The sequence below is a fragment of the Natator depressus genome, chromosome 25, assembly GCF_965152275.1.
Source record: "Natator depressus isolate rNatDep1 chromosome 25, rNatDep2.hap1, whole genome shotgun sequence".
Taxonomy (NCBI): Eukaryota; Metazoa; Chordata; order Testudines; family Cheloniidae; genus Natator; species Natator depressus.
This window is the reverse complement of record NC_134258.1, coordinates 752,003-773,710: the sequence shown is the minus strand read 5'-3', so window position 1 is coordinate 773,710 and position 21,708 is coordinate 752,003. Positions and strand designations below refer to the sequence as shown.

Below are 21,708 nucleotides of genomic sequence, written 5' to 3'. Positions count from 1 at the left end.
AAAAGTGATAAACAGGTCTGTCTTAGACAAAGAAATGTGGGTTAACCTCAGTTTACATATTAGCCACAAACAAAGCTATCAGGGAAACCAGCAGGGATTGTCTTAACCTGAACTTGAGAGAGAGAGAAGAGGGAATTAACATGGCTTCTGCACCCCAGAGGGACACTGGAGGCTGAATCTCCAGGAGGCTTTCCTAACTTAGAATAATAGCAATTCTTTCGGAATATAATTTACTCCTGAGGGAATTCTGCACCCAAAAAATATAAATATATATATATATATATCCACAGATACAGTATCCTGACACACCCACACCCATGGAACTTGAATCTAATTTCAGCAAAGATGACTGGTTCCCCCTTTGGGTTTCTGGCAATCTGTTCACTGCTACAACTTTCAATTAAAGTGCCTTTTTTTGGCTGCTGTTACATTGGTCAGAAAAGTTGGGAAAATGCAAGTGCTAGTGTGTCAGAGCCTCCCTATATTGTCTTCTGTAGTAACAGTTTGCCTTTGTCCTCACCCAAAGTTTCTTTCTAAAGCGGTTTCCAGTTTTCACCTTAATTAAGCAATCTGATGACTGGTCTTCTTTCCAAAGCCTCATATGCATAAAGACAGGGAAAAGCTTTGGCTTTTTACCTGAATCAGACTAAATCGTTTAGGTCTTCAGTACCACTGTTCATCACAATTGCAGACAGAATGAAAGCCTGTCCAGTGTCCACTCCAAGAATCTTTTCTTGGATATCCAGTTATATTCGGTTATGCTATCAATTTGATAATGTGACGCCCCTGAGTAGAGCGTCAGCCTGTTCAGCAAGGTCTCAGACAGCTTTTGCGGTTTTTCTGGCTCACGTGCCCATCTTGGACATTTGTAAGGCAGCAACCTCGTCATCATTCCGTACATTTGCCTCTCACTTTGCTACCTCTCAGCAATCCAGAGACAATGCCAGATTTGGATGAGTAATCAAATCCCTATTAAAGTAAACACTGAAACCACCTCCAGTTCGAACTGCTTGTGAGTCACCTACAGCGGAATGGACATGTGCAGTCACTCGAAGTAGAAACTGGTACTGGTTTTTTTGGTAACTTCACGATGTGTTGCACATTTCTGTTTCCACTCTGTTTACTCCTTCTCTCTATTGGAATTGTTCTGGTAAGAAGAGACTGAGGGGGGTCAGGGCAGTTCCACCTTGTATACCTGCATGCAGTAGTGCAAGGCAGCAGAGGGCATTCAAGTCGCCCCAACAGGGACTGCCATGGGAAAAATTTCTGACAGCTGTGCAGTGGGTGTGCACACACCTGCAGTGGAATGGAGATGTGCAACACATCTTGAAGAACGACAGCTACAGAAAAATAGGTGAGTAACCATTTCTTATTAATGGAATGGCTATAACGTGGTTGTACAGCTGACATTTAACTTTGCAGAAAGTTAATGAAAGCAGTTAATTTTAAATTTGACTTATATGAAATTCTCTATTAAACTGTTGTTTCTAGATACAGACTGTATTTCTTAGCCAGTTTTGCAGTCATATTAAAATTGTGTGTGTGTAAAATGGAAAAGATGATGGACTTTCTGTTCTAGTAGCACAAGCAGGTTTAGCCAATGCAACCTCAAGCCTGTGAAGCCTGGTCTAACGTGAGTATCCTGTGCCAAACTCTCTTCCAGTTGGAGAATGCCAAACTGTCCTCTGACCAAAATGACAAAGCTGCCAGCGCTGCCCGGGAGGAGCTGAAGGAAGCTCGCATGAGGATAGAGTCTCTCAGCTACCAGCTTTCTGGCTTGCAAAAACAGGTGAAGGGACTACATTTCCGTACATCTAAAACTCTGTGAACGGTTGGTCAAATAAAACTTTAATTCCTTTCCCTTTGTTCACGCTCCATGAATGCTCTGGAGAATGAGTTGACTAGCAGGTATGTTTGTAGAAAACAGTACATTTTATACATATTTTTGGGGAAGGTGAATTTTAAACTTGTAATTGTATTTGCACTGAAAATATTATTCTAAAGTTACTTATCAGACCATGTGACCTGTATCCCATTTTACACTAATTATTAAACTGCCATTATAGCCCCAATCCTACCAACTGTTCCTGGTACAGTAACCCCTGTTGCATATATTCCATCTCAAAACTCAACTTTTTTCCTACATTTCAGGGGATGAAAGGGGTTTCCCGAAAGATTAACTAGTCTGGATTTCAGTAGACAAGGGGCCTAGTGAATATCTAAGTTGCAGGAGCATACCCTGCCAAGAGTTCCCTAAAGCCCTGTTGCTTATGCCATTTAAAGCTAGAGTGAATAATACACTGCCCTTTCCCTGTGGGCTGGGCTAGATGGGGACCCATATGTCTGTTCTGCCTCTGGAAATGCATGGCTGTAATTTAATTCCTGAGTCTAGCTGCCTGGTTTTGTTTCCCCATTTGCAATACCTGTCATAGGGAAATCACGTATCCTCCTCTGTCTCCATACACATGCCAAGTTGATTTCTTGTTTTACTGTGACCATAGGCTAGTGTTGCAGAAGATCGCATTCGGGAACTGGAGGATATGATGGCTGGTGAGCAGGACAAGTTCAGGAAGATGCTAGATGCCAAGGAGAGGGAAATGATGGAAATGAGGGACCAGATGCAGCAGCAGCTTGCAGAATACCAGGAACTGCTTGATGTCAAATTAGCGCTGGACATGGAGATCAGTGCTTACCGAAAACTTCTGGAGGGTGAGGAAAAGAGGTAGGTATAGGTTTCACATGCTTCACACTCTGCACTGGTGGGAATTTTTCCCAGCTTTGACATTGTTTTGTCCTATTTGAACAGCAGTGCCCAAACTTTGCCTAATTGAGGGCCACGCTGGCCTCTTGGAACCTGGGGCCACTATACATATAATGCTCATAAAGTGAGGCAGTTGCAGCAGCTCTCATCTGAACACCTTCCTAGTCAAATGTTTAGAAATACTGTGGATGAACATGTGCTTGACATTCACCTCCTTTTGTACTTACCTGCCAAAGGTTGCAGGGCTCTGTGTTTCTCCTGCTTCTGTCGTCATGCCTTAAAGCAGTTCATGTAAAAGCCTAGGGTATTGGTGTACTGTGGCATGTTATTGTATAGATTAATTCTCTCAAATAATCCCCTGGACTAGTCCTGAGAATTTAACTTCAGCCTTCTTCATCTGGTTAAAATGTCTGTTTGGTTGCGTTAAGGTTGAAGCTCTCTCCAAGCCCGTCCTCCCGTGTTACAGTCTCCAAGGCTACCTCCAGCAGCAGTAGCACCAGCACTTCGGTGGTTCGCTCTTCCCGAGGCAAGAGAAAACGGGTTGAAGCAGAGGAACTTTCAGGCGGTGGTACAAGTGGAATTGGCACTGGGAGTAGTAGTGGTAGCACCAGTGGTAGCAGTAGTAGTTTCCAAATGTCCCAGCAAGCCTCAGCCACAGGAGGCATCAGCATAGAAGAGACAGACCTGGAGGGAAAATATGTTCAACTTAAGAACAACTCTGAGAAGGTGAGTATCGGCAGAACCTTTAGAAAGGCTGCAGTGAGCTAGCACCCAGATGTGACATGGCCTTTTGTAACCCAAACATACTGCTCCCCCGGAGAGAGATGATGGCCAGTCTCCCTTGGGCACTGCTCCTTCGAAGTGACAGAGTGGTACTTAAATGCTGATAGTATTGTGTCAGCGCTATACAAGACACAGAAGAGGGAGATAGTTAGTTAGTGTTCCAAGAAGCTTACCATTTAGTAGCCTGATCTTGCAAACATGCCTCTAGGTAAGTTTACTCATTTGAGAGTCTCATTGACTCTCATGGGATTAGTGGATGAGTGAAGTTACTTGTGTTTTTGCAGGATTGGGCCTTAAATAAGAAGCTTGCAATCTAAACTATTCACTGGATTAAAAAAAAAATACTCCCAGAATCTACGGTGCATGTGACCCAATAACAAGCCGTGGGAAAAGCTAGTGACTCTGTATCTGTAGCATTTTAATAAATACAAAGGCATTAGAGATGCCATCTGTCTGGCTCTAGATATCTGTTCCTAAATAAACTTTTATATCTTTCCATTAGGACCAGTCTCTGGGTAACTGGAGACTGAAGAGACAAATTGGAGATGCAGAAGAAATTGCTTATAAATTTACTCCAAAGTATGTCCTCAGGGCTGGGCAAACTGTTACAGTAAGTCACTGAAGAGACACTTTTGTTGCTGCTGTGGCACCTGGTATGAATGTGAGTGTTTAACTGGGCTTGATATAGGGCTTGTCCCTGCTCCCATTGAGCTCACTTGTTTGGCGTAAGATCAGGCTCCTAAAGAATACCATATGGGAATTGAATTTCTGCAGTACTAGCTCAATGGATTAAGAACTGTAGGGTTAGGCCTGGTATCTGGTATTTTATATGCATTTTTGTGTTCACCAAATGATCGTTACTAAATTAGATCTTTTGTCTGCAGTCTGCATTAAAAGTCCCTCCATAGGAAAGGAGCTGCTTTCCTTGTATTATTGCTTAAATATTTGCCATAGCAAGTGGGAACTTATAGCCTCTTAAAAGGTTAACGGGATGTGCATGCAGCTGTATTTTGTCTCTGGGCTCTATCATGATAGTAAATGCACTGAGTCCAGGAGGGCTAATTGCTGTATGTAGAAAAGAAATGACAACTGAACTATTAACTCCATTTATTTTCTCTTCTCTGTAACTGTGGTTGCTGTTAACTTACAGCCTCTTAACATTGTGTAGGGGAAAAAAACATTTTCCTGCAAATAGTATAGCTCTAGTTTCATCTACTTCGCTGTCACTGGGAAATGAGAAGAAGCAAGTGGGGTGGCAAGAAAAGGGTAATGAGAAAAGGAAAAATATAGGGTTTTTTAAATATATAAAAATAAAAAGGGTACAAACATTTGCTTATAGAATTTCTCTTTCTTAGATCTGGGCTGCAGATGCAGGTGTGACTCATAGCCCCCCTTCTGTCCTTGTGTGGAAGAATCAGAGCAGCTGGGGCACTGGAGGAGACATCCGCACATATTTGGTGAACTCTGATGGAGAGGTAAGCTTTGTCTCCTGGAAAAAGATGTGGGCTGCATTACCTCCCAAACCCGTCTATGCATTTTTGACAAAATCGCAGTTTCATTTGTCTGTAACATTTAAAGGATAGGTTTCAGAGTAGCAGCTGTGTTAGTCTGTATCCGCAGAAAGAAAAGGAGTACTTGTGGCACATTCGAGACGAACAAATTTATTTTGAGCATAAGCTTTTGTGAGCTACAGCTCACTTCATCAGATGTATGCAGTGGAAAATACAGTGGAGAGATTTTATATACACAGAAAGAAAAGGAGTACTTGTGGCACCTTAGAGACTAACAAATTTATTTGAGCATACGCTTTCGTGAGCTACCGCTCACTTCGGCTGTAGCTCACGAAAGCTTATGCTCAAATAAATTTGTTAGTCTCTAAGTGCCACAAGTACTCCTTTCTTTTTTGTTTAAAGGATAAACATCTATGAGCTCATCTGTAGTTTTAGGAAACATGCCATTCAACATACTGATCACTTTAGTTGATCTTTTTAGTGAACTGTTCTGGAGAGAGAGGATTTGAGTATATATTTCCAGTAGAGAAAGCAAATGTGCACTGCTCATTATTTCAACTGATGATACTTAGCATGTAAATAATAATAAATAGCATGTAAATCATAGCATGTAAATAATAATAATGCAAAAAAATAGAGATTTCTTCAGTGCTGCAACCATTTCAGGAGTTTCCACTGGGCACAGGTTCCTGAGTATTCTTCATTGTCCTGCATCATCCCACAACTGTTTTTGAAAACTGTCCCTGCAGAAGAATCTTGCAAGGGAGGATCATGCTTTTGCTGCTATTGGTAAACATGCATTGCTTCAGCTGTCCAGTAGCCACAGCAAAATAAAACTGACCAGCATTGTATCAGTTTTCATGCCTTTCTTGCTGACAGTTCTGTGAAGGTACTGCAGGAACAGCAGCACAGGACACAGAGGTAGGAAAAGAGGTCACTGATATACACAGGGAAGGGAACTGGCTCAGTATTCAAATGGGACACATTTATTCAGTTAGTAGCTGAAGGATCCTCAAAAATAAAATAACCTCTCTCCACAACCTGAAATTTGTCAGTCCCTCCACTTGGAAATGTCTGTATCTAGGAAGATTTCCCCAGATATTCAGGTGTACCCCCAACATACAATTCCAATGTGCAACTGCTGAGAGGACCAACAGCTTCTTATTCCTAATCTTTGCTACAATACATTAGGAAGGGTTCCTGAGTTTTAAAATAATCCTGGTAGTAGTTTAGTGAAGGCAATAATTCCAAATAATTGGTACATGCAACTGACATAGAATATGAGTGGAAATTAGATAGGGGTTTCTCGGTGTTCAGTTTAGCTATGTAATAGATCAGAGAAATAAATTAGATGTTAGCACATTCCGCAGTCTTTTATGACACAGTTCCCAGTTAGGCCCATTAGTAGGTTGTTCAAAAAGAGTAAACCCCACATGAGAGGTAGAAAGGCATCTTACCTGCTCCCTCTCAAACTTCTTGGAATAAGAGAAAATAGCTAAAGATAAGGATGATTGAAAACAAAAATTACATCACTACAGTTAAAGATGAGCAGAAATAAGGGAGGGCCTGTAGTTTGCAGAACTTTATTGGCTAGGATTTGGTTTCATAAAAACCCCAAACCAGGGTGATGGTTCAAATATGCGGCCAACTGCTTTGAATTCCCCAAAGTTTGGGTGAGAGGGGAAGAGTTAATGGCAAAGCAAACACCTGTCTGTCCCCTTGTCTAGGAAGTTGCAGTAAGAAGCATCACAAAATCAGTTGTGGTGCGGGAGAACGAGGAGGATGATGAAGCAGAGTTTGGAGAAGAGGATCTCTTTCACCAGCAGGTAATATGATGTGAACCATTTGTTTAAACTCAAGCTATCCTCCCACTTCTCCTCACTTGTGCCTGGTGAATTGGGTTAGATTCAAGCATGGAATGGTGCGTCTTCCAACAGCTTTTGCGAGCTGTGACCCTTCTGATCCCAGCTTTTGGAATAGGTTCCTGTAAATGATGTGTCCAAGAGAGCATTCTGCAATCCCTGCTCCTGAGCTCTTAACTTCAGGAACTGATGTATCCTGTTGGGCCCCATGAGATGCACTGTAGGCAGTGACTGCTGGCAGGTCAGGGTGCCATAGACTTTGGGACATAATCCTGGTGCTAATGGATTTGCAACAGCAGAGTGTTTCTGAGAGAGGCTGTGAGCAGAGTGATAAAAATCAATGATTTTAAAAAAAAATGGATTTTTTATTTAAATCGGATATTTTTGATAAAATGCTTTTTGAGTAAAAAACCAATCTAAAGATAGTTTTAATTAAGATACATTATAGCTCAAAGATATTTCATTATGGAATAGGGATTATAAATTCTAATTCTATAGTATGAGACAATATATTCATGTAATGTTTAAGAAAAGTTTTGTAAATGAGTTCCAATAGTTCATGGATTAGGGTCCCAATCTTATGAGGTTCCACAGACTTCTTTCTATCTACCCAATGGGACTCAGTGCTCAGTCTAGAAGATACCATCAGAGATGCTTAGTTTTGCAGTTCTCAAACTGTGGATTTGTGTCTCCAGAGGTAACATTTATATCAATTTGATTTAAATCATAAGAACATAAGAATGGCTATACTGGGTCAGACCAAAGGTCCATCCAGCCCCGTATCCTGTCTACTGACAGTGGCCAATGCCAGGTGCCCCACAGGTAGTGAACCTAACAGGCAATGATCTAGTGATCTCTCTCCGGCCATCCATCTCCACCCTCTGACAGACAGAGGCTAGGGACACCATTCCTTACCCATCCTGGCTAATAGCCATTAATGGACTTAACCTCCATGAATTTATCCAGTTCTCTTTTAAACCCTGTTATGGTCGTGGCCTTCACAACCTCCTCAGGCAAGGAGTTCCACAGGTTGACTGCGCTGAGTGAAGAACTTTTTTATTTGTTTTAAACCTGCTACCCATTAATTTCATTTGGTGGCCCCTAGTTCTTACATTATGGGAACAAGTAAATAACTTTTCCTTATTCACTTTCTCCATACCACTCGTGATTTTATATACCTCTATCATATCCCCCCTTGGTCTCCTCTTTTCCAAGCTGAAAAGTCCTAGCCTCTTTAATCTCCCCTCATATGGGACCCGTTCCAAACCCCTAATCACTTTAGTTGCCCTTTTCTGAACCTTTTCTAATGCCAGTATATCTTTTTTGAAATGAGGGGACCACATCTGTATGTAGTATTCAAGATGTGGGCGTACCATGGATTTATATAAGGGCAATAAGATCTTCTCCGTCTTATTCTCTATCCCTTTTTTAATGATTCTTAACATCCCGTTTGGTTTTTTGACTGCCGCTGCACACTGCATGGACGTCTTCAGAGAACTATCTCCTGATTAGTTGTAGCTAAATTAGCCCGCATCATATTGTGTATATATGTAGTTGGGGTTATTTTTTCCAATGTGCATTACTTTACATTTATCCACATTAAATTTCATTTGCCATTTTGTTGCCCAATCACTTAATTTTGTGAGATCTTTTTGAAGTTCTTCACAGTCTGCTTTGGTCTCAACTATCTTGAGCAGTTTAATATCGTCTGCAAACTTTGCCACCTCACTGTTTACCCCTTTCTCCAGATCACTTATGAATAAGTTGAATAGGATTGGTCCTAGGACTGACCCTTTGATCCCTGTCTTTTAACCAGTTCTCAATCCATGAAAGGATCTTCCCTCTTATCCCTTGACAACTTAATTTACGTAAGAGCCATCGGTGAGGGACCTTGTCAAAGGCTTTCTGGAAATCAAAGTACACTATGTCCACTGGATCCCCCTTGTCCACATGTTTGTTGACCCCCTCAAAGAACTCTAATAGATTAGTAAGACATGATCTCCCTTTACAGAAACCATGTTGACTTTTGCGCAACAATTTATGCTCTTCTATGTGTCTGACAATTTTATTCTTTACTATTGTTTCTACTAATTTGCCCGGTATTGACATTAGACTGTAATTGTCAGGATCACCTCTAGAGCCCTTCTTAAATATTGGCGTTACATTAGCTATCTTCCAGTCATTGGGTATAGAAGCTGATTTAAAGGACAGGTTACAAACCACAGTTAATAGTTCCGCAATTTCACATTTGAGTTCTTTCAGAACTCTTGGGTGAATGCCATCTGGTCCCGGTGACATGTTACCATTAAGTTTCTCAATTAATTCCAAAACTTCCTCTTGTGACAATTCCTCAGATTTGTCACCTACAAAGGACGGCTCAGGTTTGGGAATCTCCCTAACATCCTCAGCTGTGAAGACTGAAGCAAAGAATTCATTTAGATCTCCACAATGACTTTATCGTCTTTAAGTGCTCCTTTTGTATCTCGATCGTCGAGGGGCCCCACTGGTTGTTTAGCAGGCTTCCTGCTTCTGATGTACTTAAAAAACATTTTGTATTACCTTTTGAGTTTTTGGCTAGCTGTTCTTCAAACTCCTCTTTGGCTTTTCTTATTAAATTTTTACATTTAATTTGGCTGTGTTTATGCTCCTTTCTGTTCTGTCCTTCCGATATATATTGTGTCGCATTGATTGTCCTCACTCCACCAGGTTTCTGTGATGTCTATTATATCAATATCCTCCTTTAACATGAGGCACTCTAGTTCACCCATCTTATTATTTAGACTTCTAGTATTTGTGTACAAGCACTTTAAACACTTGTCACTGCTTATTTGTCTGCCCTTTTCTGAAGTGTCAGCTTCTTTATGTGAATATTTCTTGTCTGATCTGGCCCATACTTTATCCTCTTCCATCCCCTCCTCCTGACTAAAACCTAATCAAATCCACCCTGGCCGTGAGGGTTGGTGATAGCGTATACTCCATAGAACAAAGAAACATCTTTATTGCCCTGTAGATTCCTATTGCTGCTCTTCGGCAGCTGGATGAAATAAGAGCTGGGAAATTGTGTGATCAGTGATTCCCACCAGCGTGTGCTGCCTTCCCTACTAGCAGGGGTAGCACTAATGTCTGTAGCATCCTTGCTCTAAAGAGATGGAAGATATTCTGAGAAACATGGCAGTTAATTACAGGGAAATGGACAGTCCTGTTCCCACTATGGCAGCTTGGCTTTGCTGGTGTGTTTTCCTGCAGGATACAAATGTTACGCGTTACATAAACCTGGCTGACCTTGTTAATATCACCTTAAAATTCCAATGCTTTAGAATGAGCATGGGAGAATGAATGGCCAGCAGCTAATGGGGCTGACAGAAGAGAAAAATGTTGTGCATGTTATACTAGAGGGCACTTTCAAACTACTGTGAAATGTTGCCATATATTCAGATTTGATCAGTGGCCATTAGTAGCCTCTTTCACAATGAACTCAGCAGGCTGGGCCAATGCAATTTTAAAATCAACTTCTGGACACTTCTTGGTTTCAAGGAGATTGAATTCAGAGTGTGGAAGAATCTGAAAACAAATGTACGGTGTTGTGTGTTTTGTATTCATAGAAGCATGGTGCCAGGATACAGCTCTGTGCCAGATATCTGGTCGAGCTTCATTGGTGTGTTTGTGCATTATTAGACTGCATTTAGGGGAAGGATAATACAGTTCTAAAGATGGCTCAATATCATACTTCTTCCCTCCTCTCTGCCAGTGTGGGTTAATAGCAGGGAACTTTGCCAGCACTGCTTCTTGCCATACTCCCAACATGTTTAGTGATAGCCCCCACTGGGGGTCTATCTGGATTAGGAGAAAGATGCTTTTTAAACCAGTATGATACCTGAGCCTAGGTTACAACATGACCAACTAACAAGTTTGTAAAGGTGTTAAACTGTCTGCACTAGGTGCCAAATGGTGTTTCAAGTCATGTTAGCTAACTTGAGTTATCTTTTGTACTAGTCAAGACAGGACATGAGGTGCTCGTGGCCTGCTATCATTCTACTGTGCACTAACTAATTTCTTTGTTCTCCTAGGGGGATCCCAGGACAACGTCTAGAGGATGTTCAGTGATGTGAAAAAAACATTATTATTTGCTATTTTTTCCTTTCTTTCCTTTTATTTTTGCTATTTTTTTCCTTCAGAGCCACTGAAAACTATTTTTATATGTATCATCTGATTTCTTTAAAAGTTTACTCCTTGGTACATTTTTATAGAAAATTTTAATCAAGCAAAACTGCCAAGATTTTTAAATAGATTTCTTTATCCTCCCCCCTACCCACTATTGGAATATTGGATTATTTCCCCACCATTAAAACTTTTGTCATATATTCAAACCTGCAGTAGAATGAATTTCAAGCTAAAATGGGACAGGACTCCTTGAGTGTAGGGTAAATATTAGGGCTGTCGATTAATCACAGTTAACTCATGCGATTAACTAAAAAAAATTAATCGCGATTAATCGCACTGTTAAACAAAAGAGTACAGACTGTAATTTATGAAATATTTTTGGATGTTTTTTATGCATTTTCAAATATATTGATTTCTATAACAACACAGAATACAAAATATACAGTGCTCACTTTATATTATTGTTGATTACAAATATTTGCACTGTAAAAATGAACAAAAGCAATAGTATTTTTCATTTCACCTCATACAAGTACTGTAGTGCAATCTCTTTGTTGTGAAAGTGTAACTTACAAGTGCAGATTTTTTTGGTTACAAAACTGCACTCAAAAATCTAAAACTTTAGAGCCTACAAGTCCACTCAGTCCTACTTCTTGTTCAGCCAATCGCTAAGACAAACAAGTTTGTTTACATTTGTGGGAGATATTGCTGCCTGCTTCTTTGTAGTGTCACCCGAAAGTGAGAACAGACATTCGCATGACACTTTTGTAGTGGGCATTGCAAGGTATTTACATGCCAGATATGCTAAACATTTGTTTGCCCCTTCATGCTTCGGCTACCATTCCAGAAGACGTGCTTCCATGCTGATAATGCTTGTTAAACAAATAATACATTAATTAAATTTGTGACTGAACTCCTTGGGGGAGAATTGTAAGTCTCTTGCTCTGTTTTCCCCGCGTTCTGCCATATATTTCATGTTATAGCCGTCTTGGATGATGACCCAGTACATGTTGTTTTAAGAACACTTTTTCACAGCAGATTTGACAAAACACAAAGAAGGTACCAATGTGAGATTTCTAAAAATAGCTACAGCACTAGAGTCCAAGGTTTAAGAATCTGAAATGCCATCCAGAATCTGAGAGGGATGAGGTGTGGAGCATGCTTTCAGAAGTCTTAAAAGAGCAACACTCTCTGATGCAGAAACTACAGAACCTGAACCACCAAAAAAGAAAATCCACCTTCTGCTGGTGGCATTTGACTGAGATGCTGAAAATGAACTTGCGTTGGTCTGCTCTGCTTTGGATCATTATCGAGCAGAACCCGTCGTCAGCATGGAAGCTTGTCCTCTGGAATGGTGGTTAAAGCATGAAAGGACATATGAATCTTTAGTGCATTTGGCACGTAAATACTTTACAGTGGCATGTGAACGCCTGTTCTCACTTTCAGGTGACATTGTAAACAAGAAGCGGGCAGCATTATCTCCTGCAAATTGTAATCAAACTTGTTTGTCTGAGCAATTGGCTGAAGTAGGACTGAGTGGACTTGTAGGCTCGTTTTACATTGTTTTATTTTTGAATGCCGTTATTTTTTGTACGTAATTTTGCATTTGTAAGCTCAACTTTCATGATAGAGATTGCACTACAGTACTTGTATTAGGTGAATTGAAAAATACTATTTCTTTTGTTTTTTACAGTGCAAATATTTGTAATAAAAATAAATATAAAATGAAGAGTGTACACTTTGTATTCTGTGTTGTAATTGAAATCAATATATTTGAAAATGTAGAAAACATCCAAAAATATTTAAATAAATGGTATTCTATTATTGTTAAACCATGCGATTAACCACAACTAATTTTTTTAATCGCTTGAAAGCCCTAGTAAATATGTCATTCTTTAACCTCAAACTGGTTTTTAAAGAACAGATTTAAGGCAGTGTGAACCTGTACAGGGCTTTCGGAGTGCTTCCCACAATACTGGAGTCGTAAGAAAATGGTAATATCCTTTTGATATACCGAGTCTTGTATACACTCGGAAAACTATAACCCAGAATTTACCACAGATGCTTCTCCACTAGTGGAAGCAATGAAAGAAGCTGCAATGTAGAAAGAGGAGGCAAGAATACCGTGGCATTTAAGCCTGTTCCAAGTAGGATTAGATAACGTGGTAGTAAAAACATCTGCACCCTGTCTGCATTATCACTCGGTCATTGTTAACACTGCTGGAGAATGATGGGTTCCAGTTATTCTAGGGCAGGCATAGTCTGAATGTAAGGCGGGACCAAAGCTGAAATTTTTCAGTTTTATTTATTGGGACTTTCAGTCATGATTGAGACCCTAATAAATAAGGCTGCAAGGCTGAAATTGTGATGTACAGTAGCTAAGATGATATGAATCATGATCTAATGGATCTGAAGTATTTGGCATTAAACAGAACTTTTGGTTTTAATATTTCACATTTTAGATGTTAAAATATTTTATTTTTGGCTATGATAAATATTTGATGGTTAAAAAGCAATCGTAAAAAAAATCACTGCTACATTCAGTTTATTAATAGTTCTGTTGTATGTAAAGAGACATTGTCAAATAGTTTAGGCAACAAAGTATTTGCAAAATGTCTTAGAAGTGTTTTCATGACACTTGCATTAACAAAAACAAAAGTGAGAAGTTTTTGGTTTGGGGGTAAGCAGTTTCTTGCATTGGACAACCTTCTGCTGCAAACAGCCTGACTGAAATGCTTTAAGTAAACAAACACAAATAATGTAAGTATAATACATATTACAACAGAAGTAAGACATTACTAAAAAAAAAAATATTTTATCTGGTAACGTCTCTCTAAGCTCAGGTTTCCTCTCCTGTGTTTTTACCAGAGGTAACTTTTGACTACCAGAAGCATTAGGATTCAAGTGGTAGCGAACCTCTATACACTATGAAGTATAATTGACTGCTCCAAAGACTCTATTGACTGCAATGTAAGCAGACATTTTTTCCCAATAGTTGGTCATTTGGATCCTATTTGATGCCAGCATAGAACTCTTGTATTACATGCGCTCTTGAACTCTGATCTTGTTATTCAAGTAGTTTAGATTCATCACACAAGCTAGAAGGTTTGGATGTTTTCGGTGGCTTTTGGACATTATGTTCTCTGAACAATATTTAGACTGACAGATATAACTTAGAAGGCCAGGTTAGTGGCTTTAATTGATGGCTTTGTTGCAATGCAAGCAGGGTGGGAAAGAAACTGATTTTAAAAAAGGTTATGAACTTTTTCTCATTTAAAAAATGTCAGAGGTGCTAATTTTCTGCAGGTGCTCACAAAATGTTCACCTCAGTAAGGTGATTTAATTATCACAATTAAATACAAGTAAAAGTATTTAGAATTATATTTTAGTCCATTATCAACAGTTCATTGTGAAAAAGCAGTAAAAAGAAATGGATTTTTGGAATAATGTTTCTCTTTGTCCTTGTATTTGGTCATTTTTCTTATATTCCCACTCTGCTGAGTAGGTGGTTGAATATGTAGTAAATCATACCTATCGCTGTAAAATATATATAGCTGAAATTGTGTTTCTCAACCATACCACTACCAATTACCTTTTCTAAATTATTGTTATGCAAATGAATGCAATCAGAGTGAAACTGTTTTTGCAATATACCTTCTAACCACTGGACTCTGTTTCCCTTTCCAACTCTGTTTTCATGATTTACCTTATATAGAAGATACTTGGTTGTTTTTTTGTTTGTTTTTTTTTAAGCTCTTTCTCTCTCTCTATTTTTTTATGTTGGCCAGTATTCAGAGTGCTCATTCTGCTTTGTGGTAGACTTATTCTTTTAATATTTTAAACTATATAGAATAATATGTAGTTCATTGAAGAATCAGTTGGCTTCATTTAGTGAATTTCCTTGTAAAGTCTGGGCTAGAAGGGCAGCTTGTATCAGAAAAGACCTCATGTGATCTGAGCCATAGTTTTTGCAACACCTACTGAATATGAGACTATGCCTTCCTTTAGAGTCTGATGCTTGCAGACCTTTACTACTGACTGCAGTGCCCTTTACCCTGAACTGGCTCACGGAAGTCAGTGGGACTGGCCAAGGTAGTGAGCACCACATCCCCTAGTAAGTGTCCACAGAATTGGGCCCTGAGTTTGGATTTGTTTCCTATGAAACTTCCTAGAAGCTTGTTCAAATGTCAGTGCTGGTACAGGTTTCAGAGTAGCAGCCGTGTTAGTCTGTATTCACAAAAAGAAAAGGAGTACTTGTGGCATCTTAGCGACTACCCAATTTATTTGAGCATAAGCTTTCGTGAGCTACAGCTCACTTCATCCGATGCATTTATTTGAGCATAAGCTCACGAAAGCGTATGCTCAAATAAATTGGTTAGTCTTTAAGGTGCCACAAGTACTCCTTTTCTTAGTGCTGGTACAGATTAACTTATTTTGAGTTCTGCACATGCAAGGTTGAAGAGCTTGATGTTTTATGGCCTTTGTTAACTGTAATAATCCTGCCTGAAACTGACACACAAGCTTACACCATTAAGAAGGGCAAAAAAGGCTGCAACAGTGATTTCTGGATGTAAATTGCTTCTTTGCCATGCCATGTTCATGTAACATATGTGCTTAGGGATGGTGATGTGGGACAGTATAAGACTAACCTCCTAAAAGCATCTTTGCTTTGGTGATTGTTACCGCTGCATTTTTCAGAAGGCTACTTAAAATGTAAGAAGCAATTCCTGATTGTAAAGTGCAAGACACAGTGTAAAACTACTGTATTCTCCTTCTTGTTTGCATTAATGTGTCTATTCTGAAAACACCACCTTTCCCATTTATGTTTGACTTGCTGAACATTCAATCTGATTCTTCCATCAGATTAAAGTAGGCACTTCAAACTGGGAGCATTTTCTGCTATACCAGATCTAAAGCAGCACTGTTGGGTTTTGTGGGGTTTTTTGGGGTATTTATTTTTCTACTTTTTTTTGGCCAGTCCCAGTAGTTAGTTAAAGCTTTGTGTTCAGACCAAGTGTAGCTTCTCCCTACCTGGTCATCTTTTTCTGTTAGATCCTGCAGGTGAGCCATTCATGTTGTATGTGGAAGTTCATCAGAATTTCCATAGCAATAGACTAATATTACAAATGCAGGTTTCCTGAAGAAGGCAGAGTTGGCCTGTGAGGGAGAATTGGCCAGTCTAATTATCACAAAATAATTATTTTGCTCTAGCTTTGCAAATATAACTCATTGGTGTGGACATTCTATTCATAGAATCATAGAATATCGGGGTTGGAAGGGACCTCAGGAGGTCATCGAGTCCAACCCCCTGCTCAAAGCAGGACCAATCCCCAACTAAATAATCCCAGCCAGGGCTTTGTTCTGGAAATTCTATTCTGGAATTCAAGTCATTTTATTCTAAATAGAGTGTCTACTTAAGGGAGTTACACCGGAATAGTTATAGCTGGTCAGTTTTCCCATGCAGGCAAGCCGTTGTTCACTAATAGCAAAGGGAACAGCACCGAAGAGCTGTGTAAAAAGCATGCTATAAATGCCCCCTCTCCCAGGTTTGCATATTGTGAAGGTACTTGCAGCGGGGGAGGAGAGCAAATCCAGCCCCCTCCTGCATGGCATGGCCATAGAGGAATCTTAGCTCCTGGTGTGACAACATGCAGCGGGAGAGGCATGGCTGCACAGATCCTCCTGTCCCTCTCCTTCCTGACAATCTGCTTCAGGTCACACTTCAGATATTGTGCTGCAATAGCCTCTGGGAAATGACAGCTCTGCCCAGGCAATGGAACAGCCATGATTCCTCTCTCCCTGCACATGCCTAGTACCCAGTCTGGCTACCTGGGCTGGTACAGGACTCTGGATTTGCCCCTGGAAGCATAAAAGAGTTAGAAATGATTTGTAGGTCTTTGATCAGTATTGCTGTACCAATGTCTGGGGGTTGGCCAGCATATAGCATGCATTCATAGTAAGAACCAAAAATAGTCTCAGGAAGGGGGGGAGAGAGAAGTCAGCTTCCCACAGCCTGAAATGTAGAGGCTAGGTTAGTTTGACTCCGCTGAATGTAATTGCTGTTGGTTACATTACAATGTGAACCAGAATGTACTGTGAAGGGAAATGAATTCAGTATACATGTTTTTTGTTGATCAACAGGGCACACACAACCCACAGCATGTACCCAGAGGGGTTTAATGTTCTTTATACACTTTAAAATACTTGCTTTTTAAACACCCCATGTAAAAATCCTTAATCTGAAACCGGTTAGACATAGTGTAGGGGTCAGAAAGTGGCTCCTAGCAATTACTTTGCACCCTCATCCCATCTGAAAGGTGAATCCTTCCTTTCGTAGTCCCCTGTATTAATAGGAGAAGGATAGATAGTGCAGTCTTTTAACAATATAATGCATGCCCTGTAGCCACTTATCTCACTTTGTCAGTCTTAAGCCATTTGATAATTATTCTTTCTATATCTAGTTTTGAAAAGCTACCCTCTAAACAGAAAGCATGTCCATATTGGACACTGGCCTTTACCATCACTGTTGGGCCCAATTCCAAACCCCTAAGTTGGAAGGAAACAGCCTTATAGGGACCAGTGAGTGGAAGGATGGTTGGTGATTGCATTTCAAAGCATTGCATTAGCTGAATGTGGAGACAAATTATGTTAGATTTTTTTTTTACTGTCTGAAACTTAAAATGGTCTGGGAAACATAATTTCTATTTGCCCTTAAATATGCTTAGCTTTAAAATAATTTAAAGGTGATTTTTATATAAACCCATATTTACTTTCAATTATTATTTGTAAACATAATGCCTTTCTTGAAATGCTAACGTCTAGAGGAAAAAAAAGATGCTTACTTTTGAGAGAATTAGTTCAAAGAAGCACAATGCACTGTATTGACTTTGGGTATAGTAAAAGAAAAATGTCTTCTATTGAATTTCGAAGAATTTATAGTCATGAGTTCATGTAGATTTGATGTAGTCTACATGATGATGTCTGCTGGGTCGGACAGACATTCTGCTGTTTTTCAGATACCCAGATTGTTACACTAATATTGCAAGCAATAAGCTATTTTAAACAAAGTTTAAGCCAAGAGGCTTTACATTTGGACAAAATGATACTGTCTTGTTTGAACTCTATTTTCGTAACAGTGATGAACTGTAATTTTTTACCAAAGCCTTTTCAGTAGCTCCAGGTCTAGGCCACTGCTCACCTTGATTGACATTTCCTTGGGAAAGTTGCTGTAAAAGAGCTCTTTGATAATGGCTTATTGATTTTTTTAAATAAGTAATTATGAAAAAAATCTGCTAATTGAAGAAGAGAGAAATAGAAAATGATGGTGTGGAGCATATGAAAACTACACAAAGATCTAGACTTTATCATTTCACAATTTTTTGATTTAAGAATATGCATGCCAAATGTCTCTTTCCATGATTTGTAATATACATTTTCTGACTGGAAACTTTTTTTGTACAACACACTCCAATAAATGTTTTGAATTTTATCTCGTACCTTCTTTTGTTTAAAACAAACCCCATGCAAAGGCTGCCTTGTGTGTCATAACTGGGTGTTATCCTCACGTAAACAAGAGAGGATATCAGTGCAATATGTTATCCTCTACGGTGTGGTGCAGGGATAAATGAGCCCTTTTCTACTCTGGCATCTGGCTTCCATTTTCTTTTACTTTGAGTAAATTTAGCACTTAGGAAGTGGCATTATAACCCTAATAGCTGTATTCTGCTAAGGAAAGCAAAGGAAGAGCCTGGGCAATAGTAGCAGTGCAAACTTCCACCTCCCTTTCCCTCATTTCAGGAAATCCTGACCCCACTGGATTTTGTGCAGTGTCTCCACCCTGTTCTGGAGGGATTGTTTCTATTGGCTTCCTTCTGATGACCAAAAAGGGGGGAATCATTGGCAGCTCATGTTTTAATTAGGGCTGTCAAACTATTAAAAAAATTCACTGAGTTTTTTTTAAGTGATAATTTTAATTGCACTGTTAATAATAGAATACCATTTATTTAAATATTTTGGGTGTTTTCTACATTTTGAAAAGTGCTGTATGAATGCCTTTTCTCACTTTCAAGTGACATTGTAAATAAGCGAGCAGCATTATCTCCCTTTAATGTAAACAAACTTGTTTGTTCTAGAGATTGGCTGAACAAAAAGTAGGACTGAGTGGACTTGCAGGCTCTAAAGTTTTACATTGTTTTTAAGTGCAGTTATGTAACAAAAATCTTCATTTGTAAGTTGCACTACAGTACTGGTATGAGGTGAATTGAAAAATACCATTTCCTTTGATTACATATATTTGCACTATAAAAAAAATAATCAAAAGTAATAATATAAAGTGAACACTTTACATTTTCATAGAATATCAGGGTTGGAAGGGACCTCAGGTAGTCATCTAGTCCAACCCCCTTCTCAAAGCAGGACCAATCCCCACTTTTTGCCCCAGATCCCTAAATGGCCCCCTCAAGGATTGAGCTCACAACCCTGGGTTTAGCAGGCCAATGCTCAAACCACTGAGCTATCCCTCCCTTCCTTCCTTCCATGCTTTGTATTCTGTGTTGTAATTGAAATCAATATATTTGAAAATGTAGATAAACATGCAAAAATGATAATAATAATTTTAAATTGGTATTCTATTGTTTAACAGTGCAATTAAAACTGGAATTAATTGTAATTTTTAAAAATCAAATTAATTTGTTTTGAGTTAATTGCTTGAATTAAATGCAGTTAATTGACAGCCCTAGTTCTAATGCAGCCTTTGGTCACTACCAACCTGAGTTAGATTTCCAGCCGGTGATTGAGACCACCCAAGCCAACTGGTTTTAGGCATTGGTTTACACTTCTATTGGCTGCTTTCTCTACTCAATGTCACTATTGTTTACTGGCAGTGTGGGCCCTTTAGAGGACCTCTGCCTGTACAATTAGCCCAGCTTTTCTCACCGTTACCATTTACTATTTATAGTAAACACTTAGTACTTGGCACCCCCAAAGCATTTTATGAGCATTACCTGATCAACTATTCTTCCTCCGGGAGTTAGAAAAATCTCTCTTTTATAAGTGGGAAGACTGACAAATCACAACTCCTATCTGAATTAGTGTAGTTTCTGTTCAGAGCAACATTTCCTCGTTATTGGACCATGGGACATAGGAGACTTGGGTCTATTCTCAGCTCTGCCGCTGGCCTGCAAGATATTTTTCTGTGCCTCAGTTTCCCATCTGTAAAATGGGGATGATGACAAAACTGGGCTGCTTTGTTCTCTGTCTCAAATCTTTGACACAGGTGGGATGCTCCCCTAGCCTGATCTGGAGGACAGGAGACAACAGTTTTAGTGCCTTTCATCTCCCTAGGGTTGCTAATCCTCCAGGATTGTCCTGGATAGGGTTGCAAATTTTGTACTTGCACAAAATTGAACACCCTTTCCCCACCCCCTACCCCACCTCTGAGGCCCCACCCCCACTCACTCCATACCCCCTCCCTCTGTTACTCACTTTCCACACTCTCACACAGTTGCTTGTTTTCAGCAGCCTGGCTCAGGGGTTTGGTGTGTGGGAGGGGCTGAGGGCTCTGGCTGGGGGTGCTGGGGTGGGGCCAGAAATAGGAGTTCAGGATGTGGGAGGGGGGCTCTGGGCTAGGGGGTGGAGCTAGCACATTCAGATTATGGGAGGGGGCTCTGGGCTGAGACAGAGGGTTGGAGTGTGTGAGGCAGTACAGGCTCTGGGCTGGGGGTGTGGGTTCAGGGTGGGGCCAGAAATGAGGGGTTCAAGATGTGGGAGGGGGCTCTGGGCTGGGGCAGGAGGGTGGACTGGGAGTGAGGGCTCTGGTGTGGGGAATGGGGCTCAGGGTGCAGAAGGGCTGGGGCAGGGAGTTGGAGTGTGTGGGGGGGGTGAGGACTCTGCCGGGGGGTGAAGACTGGCTGAGGCTGAAGGGTTTGGGGTGCAGGAGGGGGCTTTGGGCTGGGGGTTGGAGTGTGTGTGTGGGGGGGGTGAGAACTGGCTGAGGCTGAAGGGTTTGGGGTGCACGAGGGGGATCTGGGCTGGGGGGGGTCAGAGGGGGATTGGGTGGGGCAGAGATGCAGACTCAGGGTGGTACTTATCTCAAGCTGCTCCCCAAAGCAGTGGCATATCCCCCACCCCCCCGCCTCCTACACTGAGGGGCAACCAGGCGGCTCTGCGCTGCCCTGTCTGCAGAGGCTGTTCCCACGGGAGCCGCAGACTTGGGGCGGGGCCCATGCCGTTGCTGCCGGGAGCCCTGCCTTAGCCCTGCAGCGCAGCTGACAAGAAGACGCCATGGACCCACAGGACTAGAAGGGACCTGGAGAGGTCATCTGGCCCCGCCCCGCCTCATGGCGGCCTGAGCATCACGTGTTACGTCCCCCGATGAACCCTCCAAATCGCCCCCTCCCCCCGCTCCCGCCGGGGCAGCGCCCCGAACCCCCGGCTGGGAGCGCGGAGCCGCCTCTCGCCGCCCTTTGCTACTGGCGGCGCCTGCCCGCTTCGCCGTCCGGGGGGCGACCCTGGGGCTGCCAGGGGGCGCTGCGGCGCGGGGACTCAGGGGCGCCGGCCCCGCGCCCGGCGAATCTCTCGAGGTCGCGCGGCCTCCGGCCCGCCGGGCACAACGTAGGCCACGCCCTCTGTC

The 21,708-nt window shown here is 41.1% G+C and overlaps 1 protein-coding gene across 1 annotated transcript in view; it reads left to right on the top strand.

Annotated features, from left to right (window-relative positions):
- LMNB2 (lamin B2) overlaps positions 1 to 11,455 on the top strand; it is an 89,407-nt gene extending 77,952 nt beyond the window's left edge. Inside the window, exons 6-12 of the mRNA XM_074939422.1 lie at positions 1,664 to 1,789; positions 2,502 to 2,722; positions 3,190 to 3,487; positions 4,047 to 4,154; positions 4,900 to 5,019; positions 6,783 to 6,881; positions 10,985 to 11,455. Coding sequence (XP_074795523.1) covers positions 1,664 to 1,789; positions 2,502 to 2,722; positions 3,190 to 3,487; positions 4,047 to 4,154; positions 4,900 to 5,019; positions 6,783 to 6,881; positions 10,985 to 11,026 — 1,014 coding nt within the window. The 3' untranslated portion in view covers positions 11,027 to 11,455. The remainder of the gene's footprint in view (positions 1 to 1,663; positions 1,790 to 2,501; positions 2,723 to 3,189; positions 3,488 to 4,046; positions 4,155 to 4,899; positions 5,020 to 6,782; positions 6,882 to 10,984) is intronic.
- Positions 11,456 to 21,708: the final 10,253 nt, after the last annotated feature.